General features: G+C 44.9%; 1 protein-coding gene across 3 annotated transcripts in view; it reads left to right on the top strand.

Moving 5' to 3' along the window:
• Window positions 1–18,544, top strand: part of TXLNG (taxilin gamma) — a 58,980-nt gene that overhangs the window by 26,982 nt on the left and 13,454 nt on the right. For all 3 annotated transcript variants that reach the window (XM_047765616.1, XM_047765617.1, XM_047765618.1), the window contains exons 2-5: window positions 6,657–6,960; window positions 10,323–10,414; window positions 16,029–16,199; window positions 17,403–17,597. In XM_047765616.1, the coding sequence (XP_047621572.1) occupies window positions 6,657–6,960; window positions 10,323–10,414; window positions 16,029–16,199; window positions 17,403–17,597 (762 nt within the window). The remainder of the gene's footprint in view (window positions 1–6,656; window positions 6,961–10,322; window positions 10,415–16,028; window positions 16,200–17,402; window positions 17,598–18,544) is intronic.

Raw genomic sequence — 18,544 nt, forward strand, 5'->3', positions numbered from 1 at the left:
GAGAGGGCAGAGCAGAAAGTTGTATTGGCCATAATGATACAGAATTTTCTGCTTAAGGAGATGAAGGCTGAGAAATCATTTGCAATTTAAAGTTTTTGGTCCTAAGCCGTTGTTTCATATCAAATGGTTCAGTGCAGAACCTCAAGTAGGGAAAATTGGGGCCTGGAAGTGTTCCCTGTAAGAGTACTTATAAGGAGTTTCCTGGTGGTTCAGTGGGTTAAGGATCCAGCATTGTCACTGTTGTGGTGCAGGTTGAGTCCGTGGCCCAGAAACTTCCACATGCTGTGGGCATAGCCAAAAAGAGAAAAAGTATTTGTAGACTGTGGTTGGAATCACCCCCAGCTGGAATGCTTACTTTTAAGTAAAAAGATTTTGTAGCCGAGTCCTTTACTAACAAATGTGAAAAATACATCAAAATTAATTCCACAGTGGTGTTTTTCTCAAGCTTGTGTGGTAGCACTTAGACACCTCCCCAGCTTGTTTTTTTTTTTAGGGCCGCACCTGCGACATACGGAACCCAGGCTAGGGGTCCAATCGGAGCTGCAGCTGCTGGCCTACGCCAGAGCCACAGCGACTTGGGATCTAAGCTGTGTCTGTGACCTACACCACAGCTCTCAGCGATGCTGGATCCTTAACCTGCTGAGCGAAGCCAGGAATCAAACCCAAATCCTCATCGATCTAGTCGGGTTTGTTAACCTCTGAACCATGAGGAGAACTCCCTTGTTTTGTTTTAGTGGCTTGTTTTGAGCAGTCATTTTGGCACCTTGTGTTTTCTGTCATTTGACACCTGATCCACTTGTATGTGTAAGCTGTCACTATCTAGGAGGCTGTACCTACCAAAGAAGCGATAATGTAATAAGTGTGACGGGAGTTGAGAGGTGAAAGGAGTGTCTGGAAAGACAAAAAAGAAGTAGTGTTAACTAAAAGTAGAGAATGATGAAATAGAATTAGAAAGATAACATGAGGTATGTTGGTTGGGCGCTATACAAATGAATTTACTATTATCACTTATGCTCAGAGCCACCAGCCATTGCTTTGAGTTGGGTGAACATTTTGGCCTTTCTAAACTCTCTTTTTGCTGTCTCTGGTAGTTGTTAGTTAGTTGTAATTGATCTATATGCCTTTAATATGAAAGCCAGAGTAACTTTTAGCTAAATCTCTAAGACATTTTGAAATTGGTGAATAAATATACTGTGCCTTTTCTTCAAGATTGAGAGAATGAAGAATAGTAATAGAAAATTTTTGCACAGCGGTTAGCGAACCCAACTAGCATCCATGAGGACACGGGTTCAATCCCTGGCCTTGCTCAGTGGCTTAAGAATCAAGTGTTGATGAGGATGTGTTGAAATTGTAACCCTTACACACTGCTGGTGGGAATGTAAAATGGCTTGGTCACTTAGAAAACAGTGTGGCAAGTCCTCAAAAGGTTAAACTTAGGAGTTCCAACTGTGCACAGTGGATTAAGGATTTGGCATTGCTGCAGTTGTGATGTAGGTCACAGCTGTGGCTTAGGTTTGATCCCTGGCCTGGGAACTTCCATATACTGCCAAAAAAAAAAAAAAAAAAGGTGGAGTTCCTGTTGTGATGCAGTGGAAACGAATCTAGCTAGTATCCATGAGGTTTTGGGTTCAATCCCTGGCCTCACTCAGTGAGTCAGGGATCTGGCGTTGCCATGAGCTGTGGTGTAGGTTGCAGATATGGCTCAGATCTGGCGTTGCTGTGGCTCTGGCGTAGGTCGGTGGCTACAGCTCTGATTCGAACCCTAGCCTGGGAACCTCCATATGCCTCAAGTGCGCCCTTAGAAAAAAGAGGAAAGGTTAAACAGAGTGACCATATAACCCAGCAATTCCACTCCATCATATGTGCACATATACCCTAGAGGAATGTGAACAGACCTCACTGTAATGTACAAAGAGTTGTGCGTTAGTGTTCATTGCAGAATTGTTTATAATAGTCAAAGTCAAAAATAATCCAAACGTCTGTCAACTGATAAATAAGGTGGATAAATAAAATGCGATATATTCATATAGTGGAAGATTACTTGGCAATGAAAGGGAACAAAGTCCGGATACAAGGTACAGCGTGGAGGAACCTTGAAATTGTTAGGCTGTGTGAAGAAGCCAGACACAAAAGCTCACATGTTGTATAATTTCATTTATGTGAAATGTTCGGAGTAACCACATCTGTAGCGACAGAAAGTGCACGAGTTGCCTAGGGCTGGGCGTAATGGAAGGATGAGGGCTTTGGAATTGAGAAGGGTACTGGGTTTCATCTTGAGGTGACGAAAGTGTTCTAAAATTGATTGTGGTGATAGATGCACAATGTTGGAAACACACCTAAAACCAGTAAATTGTGTGGCATGTGAATTATATCTCAATAAAGGTGTTAGGAGAAAATCACTAATAGAGCTGGCGAACTAGCAATGAACCAATTCCAGTCCTCAGGTAGCTTTCTTACTAAAATTGATCCTAGGAAAGGCCTCAGGTTTTCCTTTGTGAACATTATTTTTGCTCCCCCTTCTTCCAGCAAATTGCTTGTTTATTATATTTTTGATATAGTTTGACACTATTTTCTTCCTTCCTTCCTTCCTTCCTTCCTTCCTTCCGTCCTTTCTTTCTTTCTTTCTTTCTTTCGTCCTTCCTTCCTTTCTTTCATCCTTCCTTCCTTTCTTTCTTTCTTGTCTTTTTGGGGCCGCACCCACAGCATATGGAGATTCCCAGGGCAGGGGTTGACAGTTGGAACTGTAGCCACCAGTCTACGCCAGAGCCACAGCACCTCGGGATCTGAGCCTTGTCTGCAACCTCCACCACAGCTCACAGCAACACCAGATCCTTAACCCACTGAGCGAGGCCAGGAATTGAACCTGCGTCCTCATGGATGCTAGTTGGATTCGTTAACTGCTGAGCCGTGATGGGGACTCCAACACTGTGTTTTCTGCACTCATTTTTTTAAGAAATGTACATTTTTTAAAAAGTATAATGAAAAGCAGCGCATCTTTTCTCTTTTCCCAGGGGGAAATATTTCTATTTTGATTCTTTATAACTCTTTGAATACTATATAAATGGCAACTTTTTTTTTTTTTTTTTTGGGCCATGCCTGAGGCATATAGAGATTCTCAGGCCAGAGGCTGAACCCTTACCACAGCAGTTATAACACCAGATCCTTATCCTGCTGCACCACCAGGGATCTTGTAAATTACAACTTTAAAAATACACCTTATTGAAGTAAAACACTCCAGAAAAGTATACAAATCATAAAGGTTTAGGCTAACTGAATTTTCATAAAGCGAACATCTGTATCAGCCCATCTAGATCACCAAATAGGATGTTACCAGGCACCCCAGAAGGCCCTACCCCCAGTGGTAAGCAGCATCTTGATTTCTAGCACTGTTGGTTCACTTTGGCAGTTTTTAAACTTCATATGTAAATGGATTCCTTAGTGTGATTTTTTCTGGTACCTTCCTTACAACATGGTTTGAGACTCATCTGTGTCGTTGCATGTAGCTAGAACTTCTTCTCATTGCTGGATGGTATGAACACACTGTAGTGTATTCATTCATCTGTTGATAGAAATTTGGGGTGATTTCATTTGGAGGAAATTATGAATAGCGCTGTTTTAAACATTCTTGGCCTTTGGCTGCACATCTGTACACACTAGGGTAAAATCCTCGGGGTGGAATTAACTGAGTTGGAGGGTATCCGTATTGCAAAAGAGTTTTTAAAAGTGACTGTACCAGTTCTTGCAAAAGCACAGTATTTGGTTTATCAATATTAGACTACAAAAAGATAAGGATTTAGTTCTCTTAACCTCTCTGTGCCCTCATCCTTTAAATTATTTTCAATTGGATAGGGTTATAATTTGAAATAATAAGTCTGTTTTATTAACTTTGTAAAGTAGCTTTTGCCCACTTTCGATAAGAGAAGGGTATTAGCCTCCTCGCTGTCATTTGTATAAGTTAAGAAAGGAGAAAGATAAAAAAAAAAAAAGGAGTTCCTGTCGTAGCGCAGTGGTTAACGAATCCGACTAGGAACCATGAGGTTGCGGGTTCAGTCCCTGCCCTTGCTCAGTGGGTTAAGGGTCCGGCGTTGGCCGTGAGCTGTGGTGTAGGTCGCAGATGCGGCTCGGATCCCTCGTTGCTGTGGGTCTGGCGTAGGCCGGTGGCCACAGCTCCGACTCAACCCTTAGCCTGGGAACCTCCATATGCCGAGGGAGCGGCCCAAGAAATAGCAAAAAGACAAAAATAAATAAATAAATAAATAAAAATAAAAATAAAAAAAAAAGAAAGGAAGAGTCCCTGTTTTGTACAGAGAGGGAATGAACACAATTAAAATTTGTGTTTCATATGACCAAGTAGTGTTAAAGGGGAAAAGCACCCCCATAAATGGGTTAAAAAGTATGATAGAGGAGTTCCCATTGTGTGTGGTTCAACGGGTTAGGAACCCAACATAGTGTCCATGAGAATGCAGGTTCGATCCCTGGTCTCGATCAGTGGGTTAAGGGTCTGTCTGGTGTTGCCACGAGCTGTGGTGTAGGTCGCAGATGCAGCTCAGATCCCACATTGCTATATGGTTGCTGTGTAGACCGGCAGCCGCAGCTCTGATTCGACCCCTAGCCTGGGAACTTCCATATGTTGCGAATGCACCCTAAAAAGAAAAGAAAAAAGTGTGATAGAAAGGGAGTTCCTTGGTGGTGCAGTGGGTTAAGGATCTGGTGCTGTCAGTACAGTGGCTTGGGTCACTGCCCTGATGTGGGTTTGATCCCTGGCCTGGGAACGTCGACATGCCAGAACAAAAAATTAAAAAATAAGGAGTATGAGAGCATAGAGAGTAAGGTTAAATTACTGTTTCGAGAGTAAAACACTAGAATGAAGCCGTCTCTCCCATACCAACTATCTGTATTTGTTAGGGCAGGGATAGCTGCTTAAAACATAAGTCTCAAAATGTATGTGCCTTCATATGAGAGAAAAATTTTTTTTTTTTTCTTCTAATAGTCCAGTATGGATGTTCTTAGGAAGAAGGGTGGCTTTCCTTGCTCATGTTTATGAGGTCTGGGGCCCAGGCTGCTTTCATCCTGTGGCTCTGCTGCCTCTTAGGGTCTTGCAGACCATGTGTCCAGCCTGAGTGGGAGAAAGAGCTTGTGCTTCTAAGCAGAAAAGTTTTGTTGCAGAAGGGAAAGTCGTCACCTGGGATCACATGTTATTGCTGGGAACTTCACAGGGGACCCCAGCCCGATGTTAGGGTTCTAGTCCGAGCACTTGGCCAGCAGTACCAGCTCCACAGGATATTGGAGGAGTGTGGGTTTTTGCTGGATAGCTAGTGAGCCATCTCAGTGGTACCATCTCCTTGAGGACCCGACCAAAATAGTTAACATTTGTTAATTTGGGATGGTTTTCTTTTAAGATGCTAATTATTTTACTTTATTTTTTTGTCTTTTGAGGGCCGCACCTGTGGCATATGGCGGTTCCCATGCTAGGGGACGAATCGGAGCTGTAGCCGCAGGCCTACGCCACAGTGACAGCAACATCAGGTCTGAGCTGCTTCTGTGACCTACACCACAGCTCTCGGCAACACCAGGTCCTTAACCCACGGAGCGAGGCCAGGGATGGAACCCGAAACCTCATGGTTCCTAGTCGGATTCGTTTCTGCTGCATCACGTCAGGACCTCCTCAAGATTTTTTCATTTTAAAATTTAAAAAGCACAAAATGTTTAAGAGCATGATTTTTCCTGTGGTTTCGTCTGTTTTTGTCTCTATGACTCTCATTTCTGAGCCAAGTTTCCTTCAAAACGCAACATTCTATTTTATCAGTGGTATTTTCTAGTATTTCTTAATGGTATTTTTGAGCCAAGGTAAAGATCTCCAAGATATATATATATTTTTTTAATGGCCACACTCACAGCATATGGAAGTTCCTGGGCCAGGGCAACGCCAAATCCTTTAACCCACTGTCTCAGGCCAGGGATCAAACCGCACCTCTGCAGAACCCAAGCCGCTGTAATAGGATTCTTAACCCACTGACTACATCACATTGGAAACTCCCAGTGGCGAATTTTTATAAGGAAATAAGTTTATTTTTTATTGGCCAGGGCACTATCATGACATGATACTTTTTTGCTGGGGGTGGGTAGGGGGTAAATTTAGATGTAACAACTAAATAGCATTTCTTGCTTCTTTTGGTACTACTTAGCCGTGTGATTTGTCTTCTGTTTTGTTTTATTTTTGTTAGGGCCGCACCTGTGGCATATGGAGGATCCCAGGCGAGGGGTCAAATCAGAGCTACAGCCGCCAGCCTACACTACAGCCACAGCCACGCCAGATCCGAGCTGCATCTGCAATCTGCACCACAGCTCATGGCAATGCCAGATCCTTAACGCAGTGATCAAGGCCAGGGATCGAACCCACATCTTCACTGATGCTAGTCAGATTCTTTTCTGCTGTGCCACACCAGGGACTCCTGTGTGATTTGTTTTAACTTAAATTTTCTTACTCTTTACAGTTAGGTCACCTCTCAGTGATGCTTAGAAACTACCATATTCATATCACTATAACAAAGCACTGAGAAAATAAAGCTGTCACCCTATGAAGTGCAGTTGACTGTATTGATTACATTTGATTTACTCCCCCTTTGCATCTTTTTTCTCCTTCTCCTCCCTTCTAGTTTGTGATGGGCACAATGGAAGAAGCTGGAATGTGCGGGCTAGCTGTGAAAGCGGACATGTTGCATAACTCTCAGCCGAATGATATTCTTCAGCATCAGGATTCACATTGTGGTGGCACAAGTAACAGGCACGCATTGGAAGAGAATGCCAGCAGTGACTTTATAACAAAGGGCAGGAGTTTGGTGAGCCCGGCGTACTGCACACAAGAGTCAAGGGAGGAAATTCCTGGGCGAGAGGCTCGAACAGATCCCCCCGATGGTCAGCAAGATTCAGAGTGCAGCAGGAGCAAAGAAAAAACCTTAGGTAACAGCCTCTGCTCAGGGGTTGGGTGTTTGACACGTTGCTCATGTGACTTGTATTTTCTGCAGCACAGGTGGTCATGAGTGTGGCCAGTGTCGAGGTCCCTGTTGCTCAGCTAATCCATCCATCCGCTGTGTCGAGTGGGGCAGGCAGCCTGTCCGCTGCAGTGCTGTGCAGGAGGCCAGGGCGGCAGACTCAAGGGTATTTGTCTCTCAGTAATCAAGAGTTGGCTCTTGTGGAAAAAATATGAGGTCCACCTGACAGAAGCTTCTTGCTTGCATCCCCCCTCCCCCCCCACACCCCCGTACAGCATGGGGATCAAGTTACTCTTACATGTATACATTTTTTTTCCCCACCCTTTGTTCTGTTCACTATGAGTATCTAGACATAGTTCTCAGTGCTACTCAGCAGGATCTCCTTGTAAATCTATTCTAAGTTGTATCTGATAACCCCATTGCTTGCATCTTTAATGTAGTCTAAAATTTACAGTGAAAACTCTATTTGATCGTTTATTTTAAAACTAGTCACAAAAATTTAGAGACAACATACTGTTACACGAAGTCCAGAAAGTAGGTTAAGACTGGTTTTCAAGGATATGTCTTCTTTGTCCTGCTTTGCCTGAGATCTAGGACTAAAAATGTAGTATGTTAATTAAATCTCATTATGAAATCAGAATTCCCCTTTTAATTTAAGCTTACTGGTTGCTCTACATTTTCTTTATACCCATTATGCCTAAGGTTCATATATGGTTTTCTATCTGCTGAGTTGGAATGATCCTTCTTATTAAATCTATCTTCTATTAACTTAGACAACTTTAGAAAAATGTATAGAAACACAAAAAAAATGATTTTAATTCCTTACACACGACACATGTCTTCAAAATCAGAAATCCCAGTTAAATGTGTAAATGCAGATGGAATCTTAAAAACATTACATATGATGTTACCATGTGACCCAGCAGTTCTGCCTCTAGTTATGTTCCCAAGAGGGTTGGAAACCTGCCCGTGAGTACTCGAGGCGGTGCCCGTGAGTGCTTGAGGCGGCTTTGTGCACAGTAGCCAAAAAGTGGAAACAGTACTTTACTTACCATCAGCTGATGGTTGGATAAACAGAATGTGTGCTCTGTCTGTGCAATGGAATATTCAGCCCTAGAAAGGAAGGAAGTACTGGTGTATTGTGGGTGAACCTTGAAAATATTATGCTGAGTGAAAGAAACCAGACTTCGTGATTCCACTCTCTGGAGTGTCTGGAATTGGCACATCCATAGAAACAGGAAGAGTAGTGGTTGCCGGGGACCTGGAGGAGGGGGTGTGGGGAGGGACTGCTCGTGGGCACGGAGGTGGTGATGAAAATGTTCTGCAATTAGTGGGGAGAGTTGTATCCCTTTGTGATACCCTCAATCGCGCCCTTGCAAAAGGTGAATTTTATGATATGTGCATCATGTATCAGAAAAAAATAGATGGAGTATGAGTTTAAAAATCTTCACCAAAGTTGCAGGCTGCTTTATAGTTATTTCTAATCATATTCAGTAATCATGTTGAGTCATCTCTTAAAATTCGTAACAATCTTGGCCCGAGTGAGAGGATTTGTTACTAACATTTTCTCTGGATAGAAAAGGCTTCTGTCTTGAAATTAGCCTGTTTGGGGAAAAAAAAAGAAAAAGAAAAGAAATTAGCCTGTTTGTTTTCTTCCTAATGGTCTATACACCATGTACCAAAGTCATTTTCACATGCTCCCCCTGCCCCCCTTTTAGGGCTGAACCCACGGCATGTGGAGGTTCCTAGGCTAGGGGTCAAATCAGAACTGTAGCCGCCAGCCTCCCCCACAGCCACAGCAACGCCAGATCCGAGCTGCATATGCCACCTACACCACAGCTCACGGCAACACCAGGTCCTTAACCCACTGAGCGAGGCCAGGGATTGAACCCATATCCTCATGGATACTAGTTGGGTTCTTAACCTGCCAAGCGATGACAGGAACTCCTACCTTTTTTTTTCTTTTGGCTGTAATCGTGGCATGTGAAAGTTCCTGGGCCAGGGATCAAACCCATGCCACAGTGACTTGCGCCACAGCTGCAGCAAAGTCATTCTTAACCCAGTGTGCCACACGAGGACTTCCTCGTTTACTCCTTTTTTTTTTTTTTTTTTTTTTAATGTCCACACCTGCCACATATGGAAGTTCCTTGGGCTAGGGGTCAAACCAGACCTGCACTGAGGCCACAGCAACACCAGATGCAAGCCACACCTGCAACCTATACTACAGCTGTGGCAATGCTGGATCCTTAACCCACCGAGTGAGGCCAGGGATCGAACCCCACATTCACATGGACACTATGTTGGTTTTTTTTTTTGCCTTTTTTTTTTAGGGCTGCACCTGTGGCATATGGAAGTTCCCAGGCTAGGGGTCAAATCAGAACTATAGCTGCCGGCCTACACCATGGCCGCAGCAACAGCAACATGGGATTCAAGCTGCATCTGCAATGTACACCACAGCTCATGGCAATGCCAGATCCTTAACCCACTGAGCGAGGTCAGGGATTGAACCCACATCTTTATGGATCCTAGTCAGGTTCATCATCCGCTGAGCTGTGAAGGCAACTCCCTATGTTGGGTTCTTAACCCACTGAGCCATAACGGGAACGCCTCATCTACGAATTTTAATGAAATACTCTTCATGAAGAATGAACATTACAAAAGATGAAAGTGGTACCTACTACCCAACTTAAGAAATAAAGCATAGCACTTCTTTTGAAACCCCATTTGTCCTCTCCTGTCTTAGCCACCTGCTTCTCCCTGCCAAAGTCCTGAAAATACTGTTCAGCTCTTTTTCCCAAGGGAAGAGCCATCTTGACATCCTTTTTAAAAAAAAAAAAAAAAACCTGAGTTTGATTAACACATGGAATATGCTTGCTAAATCATCAGAAGGTATTTAAATTGCTCAAAGGAAAAGATGTGTGTCATCAGTGATTATGGGTGTCTTAGGCAGAGAATACCCACAGAAATTGGCTTTGAACTTCCTTTGTGCTTACTTGGTTAGGAGGAAGCTTTTAAAAATATTCTGCCCTTTGTTAAGTTGCCCTTCGTCTTAACTTGGTATGAGTGGTTATGCAAGGAAGTTTCTAAGCCTTCAGCACGAGTTCTTTTTACAAATAGCGCGCAGGGCTCGTGAGTGAAGACATTCGGGGTGGAGGTGGGGAGGAAAGGGTTCCTTTTGATCCAGATTTTCGAAATAGCTTTCTTCATTTAGCTCATAATCTCTATTTCTAGTTATAGCAGAAATTATTTTACTCTGGATGTCAGAATTTATAGGTTAGATTTGATTGCATTCTCCTTCTGAGACTTATTTCTTATTTTGCTAATTATCAGGAAAAGAAGTTTTATTATTGATGCAAGCCCTAAACACCCTTTCAACTCCAGAAGAGAAGCTGGCAGCTCTCTGTAAGAAATATGCTGACCTTGTGAGTATTAAATGGAGGGAATGAGATCCATGTAAAATACAGCAAAGTTTATATGTGGTTTTAAAATACAATTTTGATGCAGCTTGAAATGTAAAATTATGTTTTATTCCAGAATTGAAGGGGAGAATCTACTTTCTTAGGGGCTTTTTGTTGCTTGTAAGACTTAGTTTTTTTTGGTTTTTTGTTCTTTGTCTTTTTAGGGCCATAGGTGTGGCATATGGAGCTTCCCAGGCCAGGGGTGGAATTGGGAGCTATAGCTGCACACCTACGCCATAGCCGCAGCCACGTGGGATCTGAGCCACATCTGTGACCTACATCCCAGCTCACGGCAACACCGGATCCTTAACCCACTGAGTGAGGCCAGGGATTGAACCCATGTCCTCATGGATACTAGTCGTGTTCGTAACCCACTGAGCCACAACAGGAACTCCTGAGTTCCTTTTATAAGGTGATATATAGAGCGTTAGAATACTAAGCCACAGCATAGATATTCTAACACTCAGAGTATTTCTGAGTCTACCTTTTCTATTCCTGTGTTGCGATGCTTTAGATGCCAGTCAGTTGTAGTGTCGTCGTTCCTGTATTTAACTTTTCCCGAAGGAATGCTAGAGCTTACGGCTCTAACCAGTGTGATGGAAATTGTGAGTTGGGTGAAGGAGTCTACTGAAACAATACTGCACCTCAGGAAATAGTTGTTTAACATCCACTATGGGCCAGGCATTCCTTTTTCCATCTTCCAAAGAAATTGACCTCATTTGTTTTGGGCCTGTGTTATTCCAAGTAGCATTAATTCTCTTTGTAAAATTATGAAAGCATTCTCAGTATAGGACCACTGGCATCCTATTTAAATTGAAGCATGGGAATGTCTCAGAACCCTTTGAATTAAGGGTTGTAAGAAACTTTTCGAATGAGTGGTTCCAATATGCTAAATTAATGTAATTTGTGAAAGACTTAGGTGAATTATTATGGACAATTTTTATGCATTTTCATCTGTTGTTAAAGCAGTTATCTGTGTCATAAACACTACTTTTTGTTAATGACCAGCTTTTGAAAATGAATTATTACTCAAAGAATTACAGTTACTTTCCTTCAGTTTTCAACAGAGTCCAAGTATCCCCTCACTTAGCTGGCGTTCAACAGTCAGAGCAGCAGGAACACCTCCGCCTCAATGAGAACGGCCTACAGCAGTCACAAGGCAAAGGCGGCAGAAAACTCAACGGGGAGGTCCAGTTGCCGGCTTTAGGAAAGCCGTGCTTCCTATGGAAGGCAGTCCCGGTGACAGGTGGTGGGAAAAGAGGACAAAAACAGGAGCTCCCTGCTGGCCAGTGGGTTAAGGATCCAACATTGTCACTGCTGTGGCTCTGGTTACTGCTGTGGCACAGGTTTGATCTCTGGCCTGGGAACTTCCACATTCCTCGGGCACAGCCCAAAAAAAAAAGGTGTGTGTGTGGTGGGGGGGAGGGGGAATTGGAGAAAAGAGTAAAAAAGAAAAAAGCAGTATAGCAGGTTAGCTCCTTGACCCAGTGTTGTGACAACAGGGGACAGTCCTACACGGATTAGGAGAAGAATAGGCGCATAGTTGCCTGGGGCAGTCCTTCTTAGACTTGCACAGATATCGGGACTTCTGGTCAAAGGCACCTTGTGTTTCTGGTGGGCCTGGGCTGGGGCCTGAGAGTCTGTGTTTCAAGATGCTCCCAAGTGAGGTTGATGGTGGTGCCATCAGCCCTTGGGTCATACTTTTTAAGTAGCAAAGGTATAGGATGTGTTATTTGTCGCATTTGTTTGTGTGTGTGTGTGTGTGTGTGTGTGTGTGTGTGTGTGTGTGTGTGTGTGAAGGGTATGGTTATTTTTTTAAAGTACCAGTAATAATCTCTCCATTCATTATAGGATGTGACACGTTGAATACCTGGTTGTTGAGCGACCTCTTTAATTAGATTTGTGCTGAGCATATGAAGGACAGAACATGTACTGTTTTCAGAAAATGTAATGAAACTTTGGTTGTTGGTTTTTTTCTTTTTTTGCCTTTTAGGGCCACACCTGCAGCATATGGAAGTTCCCAGGCTAGGGGTCGAATTTGATTCGTAGCAGCCGGCCTGCGCCACAGCAATGCCAGATGCCAGATCTGAGCCGCATCTGCGACCTACACCACAGCTCGTGGCAATACCAGATCCTTAACCTACTGAGCGAGGCCAGGGATCGAACCTGCAACCTCATGGTTACTAGTTGGATTCGTTAACCACTGAGCCACGACCAGAACTCTGAAACTTTGTTTCTTGAAACAGCAGTCATTTCTTCTGAAAGGTTGAGTATATGGGTTATGTGGTGGTGAGATCATTAAAGGAGTAGCCTTTTCCTAAGGATTGTTCAGACAACTTCCCTTTTGCAGTCAGTGTCCTCTGTCCTTTTTGTGATAGCATTGTCTGACCCCCTGGTGCTTGTGGCTCAGGCATGGAAAAGGCATGTAGGGCAGCTGGAGTGGTGCAGGGCTGAAATCGAGATTGTCCCCTGGGGAGGTCTTGTGGCCGTGACACTCCGCAGAGAACATGGCTTTAGGAGGTCATCACCTTTTACTTGCTACCGTACCATCAGCCACTTTGGACCAGCTACCATGTGGTACCGTTAGGGCTCTACTGGGGTCCTTAAGTACGTTATGGTGCTCATCTTTCCCACGCCCTGGTTTGTGTGGATTATTAGAGTGTGGGAGTAAATCTTGATTATCCGGTTGGGTAGGTATATCTTCATCAGAAGTATCTTGACTGTTCTTGACTTTTGACTGTCTATAATATTTTAGCTTCAATGTATTAATTTCATTGGAAAGAATAACCCTTGGGAATTTTGAAGAGCATTTTATGGAATTTATAGTTGCATTTAGGGGAGAATTACCATCCTTATGAAATTAATGGAGCTTAAAAAGTGGATATCCTTATGGGGGGAGAAATGAAATTAGATCCTAGATTAGATTAGATTACACACTGTACACAATGATCAATTCCAAATGGATTATGGACTTAAATGATATTTTTAGATATCGTTTATATTTATTTAAATATGTTAACAGGTGAATATTCTTCTAAACTTGGTTTAAGAGAAGGATTTCTTAATCTTTTTTTTTTCTTTTTTTTTTTTCTTTCCACACTCACAGCATGTGGAAGTTTCTGGGCCAGTGATTACACCCAAGCCGCAACGGTGACAACACTGGATCCTTAACACACTGAGCCACAAGGGAACTCCAAGAGAAGGATTTCTTATGACAGAAAGCACTGTCAAAAGAAAAGGTTGTAGGACTTCCTGTTGTGTTGCAGTGTAAGTAAATCCGACCAGTATCCATGAGGAAGCAGGTTTGATCCCTGGCCTCACTTAGTAGGTTAAGGATCCAGCATTGCCTTGAGCTGTGTGTGGTGTGGGTCTCATATGTGGCTCGGATCCGGCGTGGCTGTGGCTGTGGTGTAGGCCAGCAGCTGTAGCTCTGATTGGATGCCTAGCCTGGGAACCGCCATATGCCACGGGAGCGGCCCTAAAAAGACAAAAAAAAGTACATAAAGGTGTGAAGCGATGTTTGACTGTGTGAATAATCAGGGAAATGCAAGCCAGGAACACTGAGATGCTATGTCATGTCCATTGTAAGTGGTGTAAATGAAGACTTGTGATCGTGTGACGTTTTGGAGAAGGAGTGCATCTACATAATTTCTTTAAAATTGCCGATGGAATTTAGAAGATTTATTTATTTATAAATAAATTTACTTGGAAGTTCCCCTTGTGGTTCAGCTGTCACGAGCCTGACTGGTATCCATGAGGATTCGGGTTCGATCCCCTCACTCGGTGGGTTAAGGATCCGGCCTTGCTGTGAGCTGTGGTGTAGGTCACAGACGCAGCTCAGACCTGGCGCTGCTGTGGCTGTGCTTTTGGCCGGCAGCTGCAGCTTGGATTCAACCCCTAGCCTGGGAACTTCCGCATACCCCAGGTGCGACCCTAAGAAGCAAAAAATAACAAATGAAAACAAACAAATTTGCTTATCGTTTTCCACTCTGGTAAAGTGTTTGCCGTTGTCATGTCACAGAACATTTAGACATCATTTCTCCACAACCCCTGTTCTGGGTTTGCATCCTGGAGAAAGTCTTGCATGGTGTATATACCAGGGGCACGTGTGAGAATGTTGGAATTGTGAGTCATAGAACCTGTAAACAACCCGAGCGTCCACTCGTAAGAGCCTGGGTCAACAAAGTGTATCGTGTCCTGTATGTTTTTGGGTAAGTGGAATATTATACAACCTGTGAGCCAAGGCTGGCAAGGCCTGTTTTCGTATTGCCCACAAGCTAAGAATGGTTTTACTTAAGATGTCGATGACACAACAGACACCGGATGTGGTCTGTGAGGCCTAAGATACTTTCTGGCCATTTACAGAATTAAGTTTGCCGTTCCCTGCTCTCTAGCTACACACACGCAATCTGGATGAGCCCTTGCAGTGTCATCTGTAGCTGCTCTCCAAACCAGTAGCCATTTAAGCTTGAATTCGTTTAAATTAAAGAAGGTTAAAACCTTTTTTTTCCTCAGTTACAGTAGCCACAGTAAAGTCAACTTGAACCAAAACCATTTCTTCAGAACCACACGCAGATGATATAAAATACAAAGGGTAACAAAGCAGAGCTCAGGGCAGTGGCTACCATGAGGGGTGTGGGGGGAGTTCCCATCCTCAGTGGAGTCACTGCTCATATGTGCACGTCCCATGGTCCAGAGCAAGATCACCTAAGGAGAGTATTTTACACAAAATCATTCTCTGGTGGGAATTTCTGTCAGGGTGTTCTGAATAGCTGTGAGCCGCTGGCCTGTAAGCATGCGGGGTGTGTTTTGACAGGCCTCAAGGTGTCGCTCTTGCTCTCTTAATGGTGACTCAGCATCCTTCTGCGACAGGTCAGTTACGAGTTGATTTAACCTTGAGATGGGCACATTTGCTTCAAACCTAGAATTGCAGTGATCCCCTTCTCACTTGCAAAGAGCTTCGAGTGCTGCTTACTGAGTTCTGATTTGAAAGATGGTTTGAATAAAGTAGCTTGTGTGTGTTTTTCAGGAAAATAAAACTTGATTGTGTTGATTCCTAAAAAGCTTTCTAAAACATCATTTTTTTGTTGTTTTTAATAAATAAATGAAGAGATTAAGATTTTTTTTCCTGGGCGTTCCCATTGTGGCTCAGCAGAAACGAATCCGACTAGGAACCATGAGGTTGCAGGTTCGATCCCTGGCCTCACTCAGTGGGTTAAAGATCCGGTGGTGCCATGAGCTGCTGTGTGGGTTACAGATGCAGCTCGGATTCCGTGTGGCTGTGGTATAGACCTGCACCTGCAGCTCTCATTTGACCCCTAGCCTGGGAACTTCCATATGCCATGGCTGTGGCCCTAAAAAGTAAAAACAAAAACAAAACAAACCTTTTTTTTTTTTTTTGGCTGCCTTTGCTGTCACGATGGGAAAAGAGAAAAGGTTGGCCGAGCAGCCTGGTGTGAAACCATTTAAATGTGACACTACAGTCCTGTCTCTGCTGCAGTTCTTACTCTAATTCTTCCCACCATAACTCAAGGGTTTTCACCGCACTTCCTAAATGTGAAGTACTTCTTAATTGTAGCTGGAGGAGAGCAGGAATGTTCAGAAGCAAATGAAAATTCTACAGAAGAAGCAAGCCCAGATCGTGAAAGAGAAGGTTCACTTGCAGAGTGAACACAGCAAGGCCATCTTGGCAAGAAGCAAACTCGAGTCTCTTTGCAGGGAGCTTCAGCGGCACAATAAGACGTTAAAGGTGAGTCAGGTCCTTTTCTTCTTGTTCAGGAGGGGCTGACTTAGCTTGATGTATGCTCACCTCATACCTGCTTGAAATAAATCCTGTCTCTTTGTGGACACGGGGACGTGCCGTCTTTCCCTTTTGCTCGGCCTGAAGCTTCTTAACCCACCTCCTACTTGCTTCTGCGGCGTCTAGATGAGATTGGTGTTTAGATGGTAGGTTTCCTGCTTGGAGCCGGGGCGTGGGAAGGTCGAAGTTGCCAGTTTCTGCTGCGCACTGAGGTTGTTCATTAGCATGTATGAAAAGAGAGGGGGCAAAACAAGAAACTGAGTAGGAGCAGCCTTGAGGCGGAACGAGTCTGGGAAGCTGAGCTCCTCAAGGGCTGTTCACTGGCCACATTGCCAGGCACCTGTATCCCTCCCGGCGCCCCCGGCGCCAAGTACTTTAGAGTAGAAGGGCGCTCACACCTCGGCTGATTCAAAAGGAGGGAGCAGGTACCCAGAGTTTCAGCGGGACCGGCAGGGCAGCAAGGGCAAAGGGCAGAGACCGGGGCGGACCTGTCCCCGAGTGCAGACGCCACACCGTGGCACGGGCCCAAGTCCTAGATGACAGGAGCCCCCAGGACATGGATCTCCACCTGAGGTGGGAGCCCTTCGTTGTTGTTTGCTTCGGACTCCTTGGCTGTCGGTGTTCATGAAAGCGAGTGGTACTTTGCCCCGTAGCGGTCCACACTGTGGTCTGGTAGTGGTTTGCACGGGTGAAGGTGTCTCAGTACTTGTAGCCGAGCAAGAGTTGGCAGTGAGCGTTTAGGGCACTGATTGCTTTGGTCCCCTGCTGTCTAGGGAGCAGAGGGCCTGACCCAGAACGTGAGGTGCAGGAAGGGATCCTGTCTTCAGGCTGATTTCAGACGCTCTCCTGCGAGACCAGTGAGGGAGGGCATCTGCGAACCCAGCCTGGAGGGAGCTGGCTGCGTAGACGAGGGCGGGGGGGGCGGGTGGGGGCGGGGGAGCCCTCACGCTAAAGCAGGGCCTCGTCGCTCTGATCCTCTGCCCGGGAGAAGCTGCTTGCTTTTCCGTGAGAGCCTCACAAAGGAGGAGGAGGCCTTCTGGCTCGGACGGCCCCCTTCGGGGCGGCGGTGAGCAAGCCCGTGGCCCGCAGTGCAGTGTGGGAGCGTCCGACCTGTGGTCTGCGCTGTTAACCCAAGCTGTTTGGACTCCTAAGGAAGAAAACATGCAGCAGGCGCGAGAGGAGGAAGAAAGACGGAAGGAAGCCACGGCGCACTTCCAGATGACGCTGAATGAGATCCAGGCGCAGCTGGAGCAGCACGACCTGCACAACGCCAAGCTCCGCCAGGAGAACATGGAGCTGGGAGAGAAGCTCAAGAAGCTCATCGAGCAGTACGCGCTGCGGGAGGAGGTAGGCGCCCCCGGGCGGCCCGGGCCCCCGGGGTGGAAGCCGGCTCTGGGATCCAGCTTTAGGAGCTCTGCGAGTGCCTGGTGGATGCCGGGCCTTGCTCAGCAAAGACTCCGGCTCCTCTCGAGCAGGCTTCTTGGGGGGCGTCCCTCCGTGGCCCAGAAGCCAGTGGATGCGGGCTCCTGAGGCGGTCTCTCGGAGTCGGGTTAAGCACTTCTGGCCTTCATGGGATCCTGGAAGGTGGTGATTTTAGCATGCATCTTTTTCCCCCTTGTCTGGACTAATGATGAATAAATATCCGGCCCCCAAACACCCCGTATTTCAGACATCTCTGAACATCTGTACAGTCTGTACTGTCACTGCATTATACTGATGTTTCCGTTTTTTGTTGCTGTTTTTTTTTTTATAAGCGGGGCTTTTATACTCTTTGGGGGAAAAAAGATCTGTTTCTAAACCCTCGACGCACCCCAGAGAAGTTTACTGAAGGGATCTAGGGTCACTCATGCTGCAAAGACTTAGAAGCTAGTTGGGAAATCTGGACATGGTGTCTAGATAAAATGCAAATAGGTGATAATATGCTTTTGAAAAAAATTATAGTTGATTTACAGTGTTGTGTTTCAGATGTACAGCAAAATGATTCCGTTATACATACATAGATACCTTGTTTTGTTCAGGTTCTTTTAGGTTGTTGTAAAGTACCGAGGAGAGTTCCCTGTGCTCGACAGTAGGTCCTCGTTGTGTGCATCTGTTAATCCCAAACTCCTAATTTATCCCCCTCCCCATAATGTGCTTTCTAACGTTCCTTCTAAAAAGGTCAAATGGGCAGGAATAAAGAGTCGGGCTTTTTAACTGTTCCATCCCCTGCCTTTGTTAGTAAAATGTTCTTTTATGGGTGTTTGATCTGTTACACAGGCTAGCCGATTTGAAGGGTAAAAAAGAAGATTGTGCTG

This window comes from Phacochoerus africanus, chromosome X (genome assembly GCF_016906955.1).
Source record: "Phacochoerus africanus isolate WHEZ1 chromosome X, ROS_Pafr_v1, whole genome shotgun sequence".
NCBI lineage: Eukaryota > Metazoa > Chordata > Mammalia > Artiodactyla > Suidae > Phacochoerus > Phacochoerus africanus.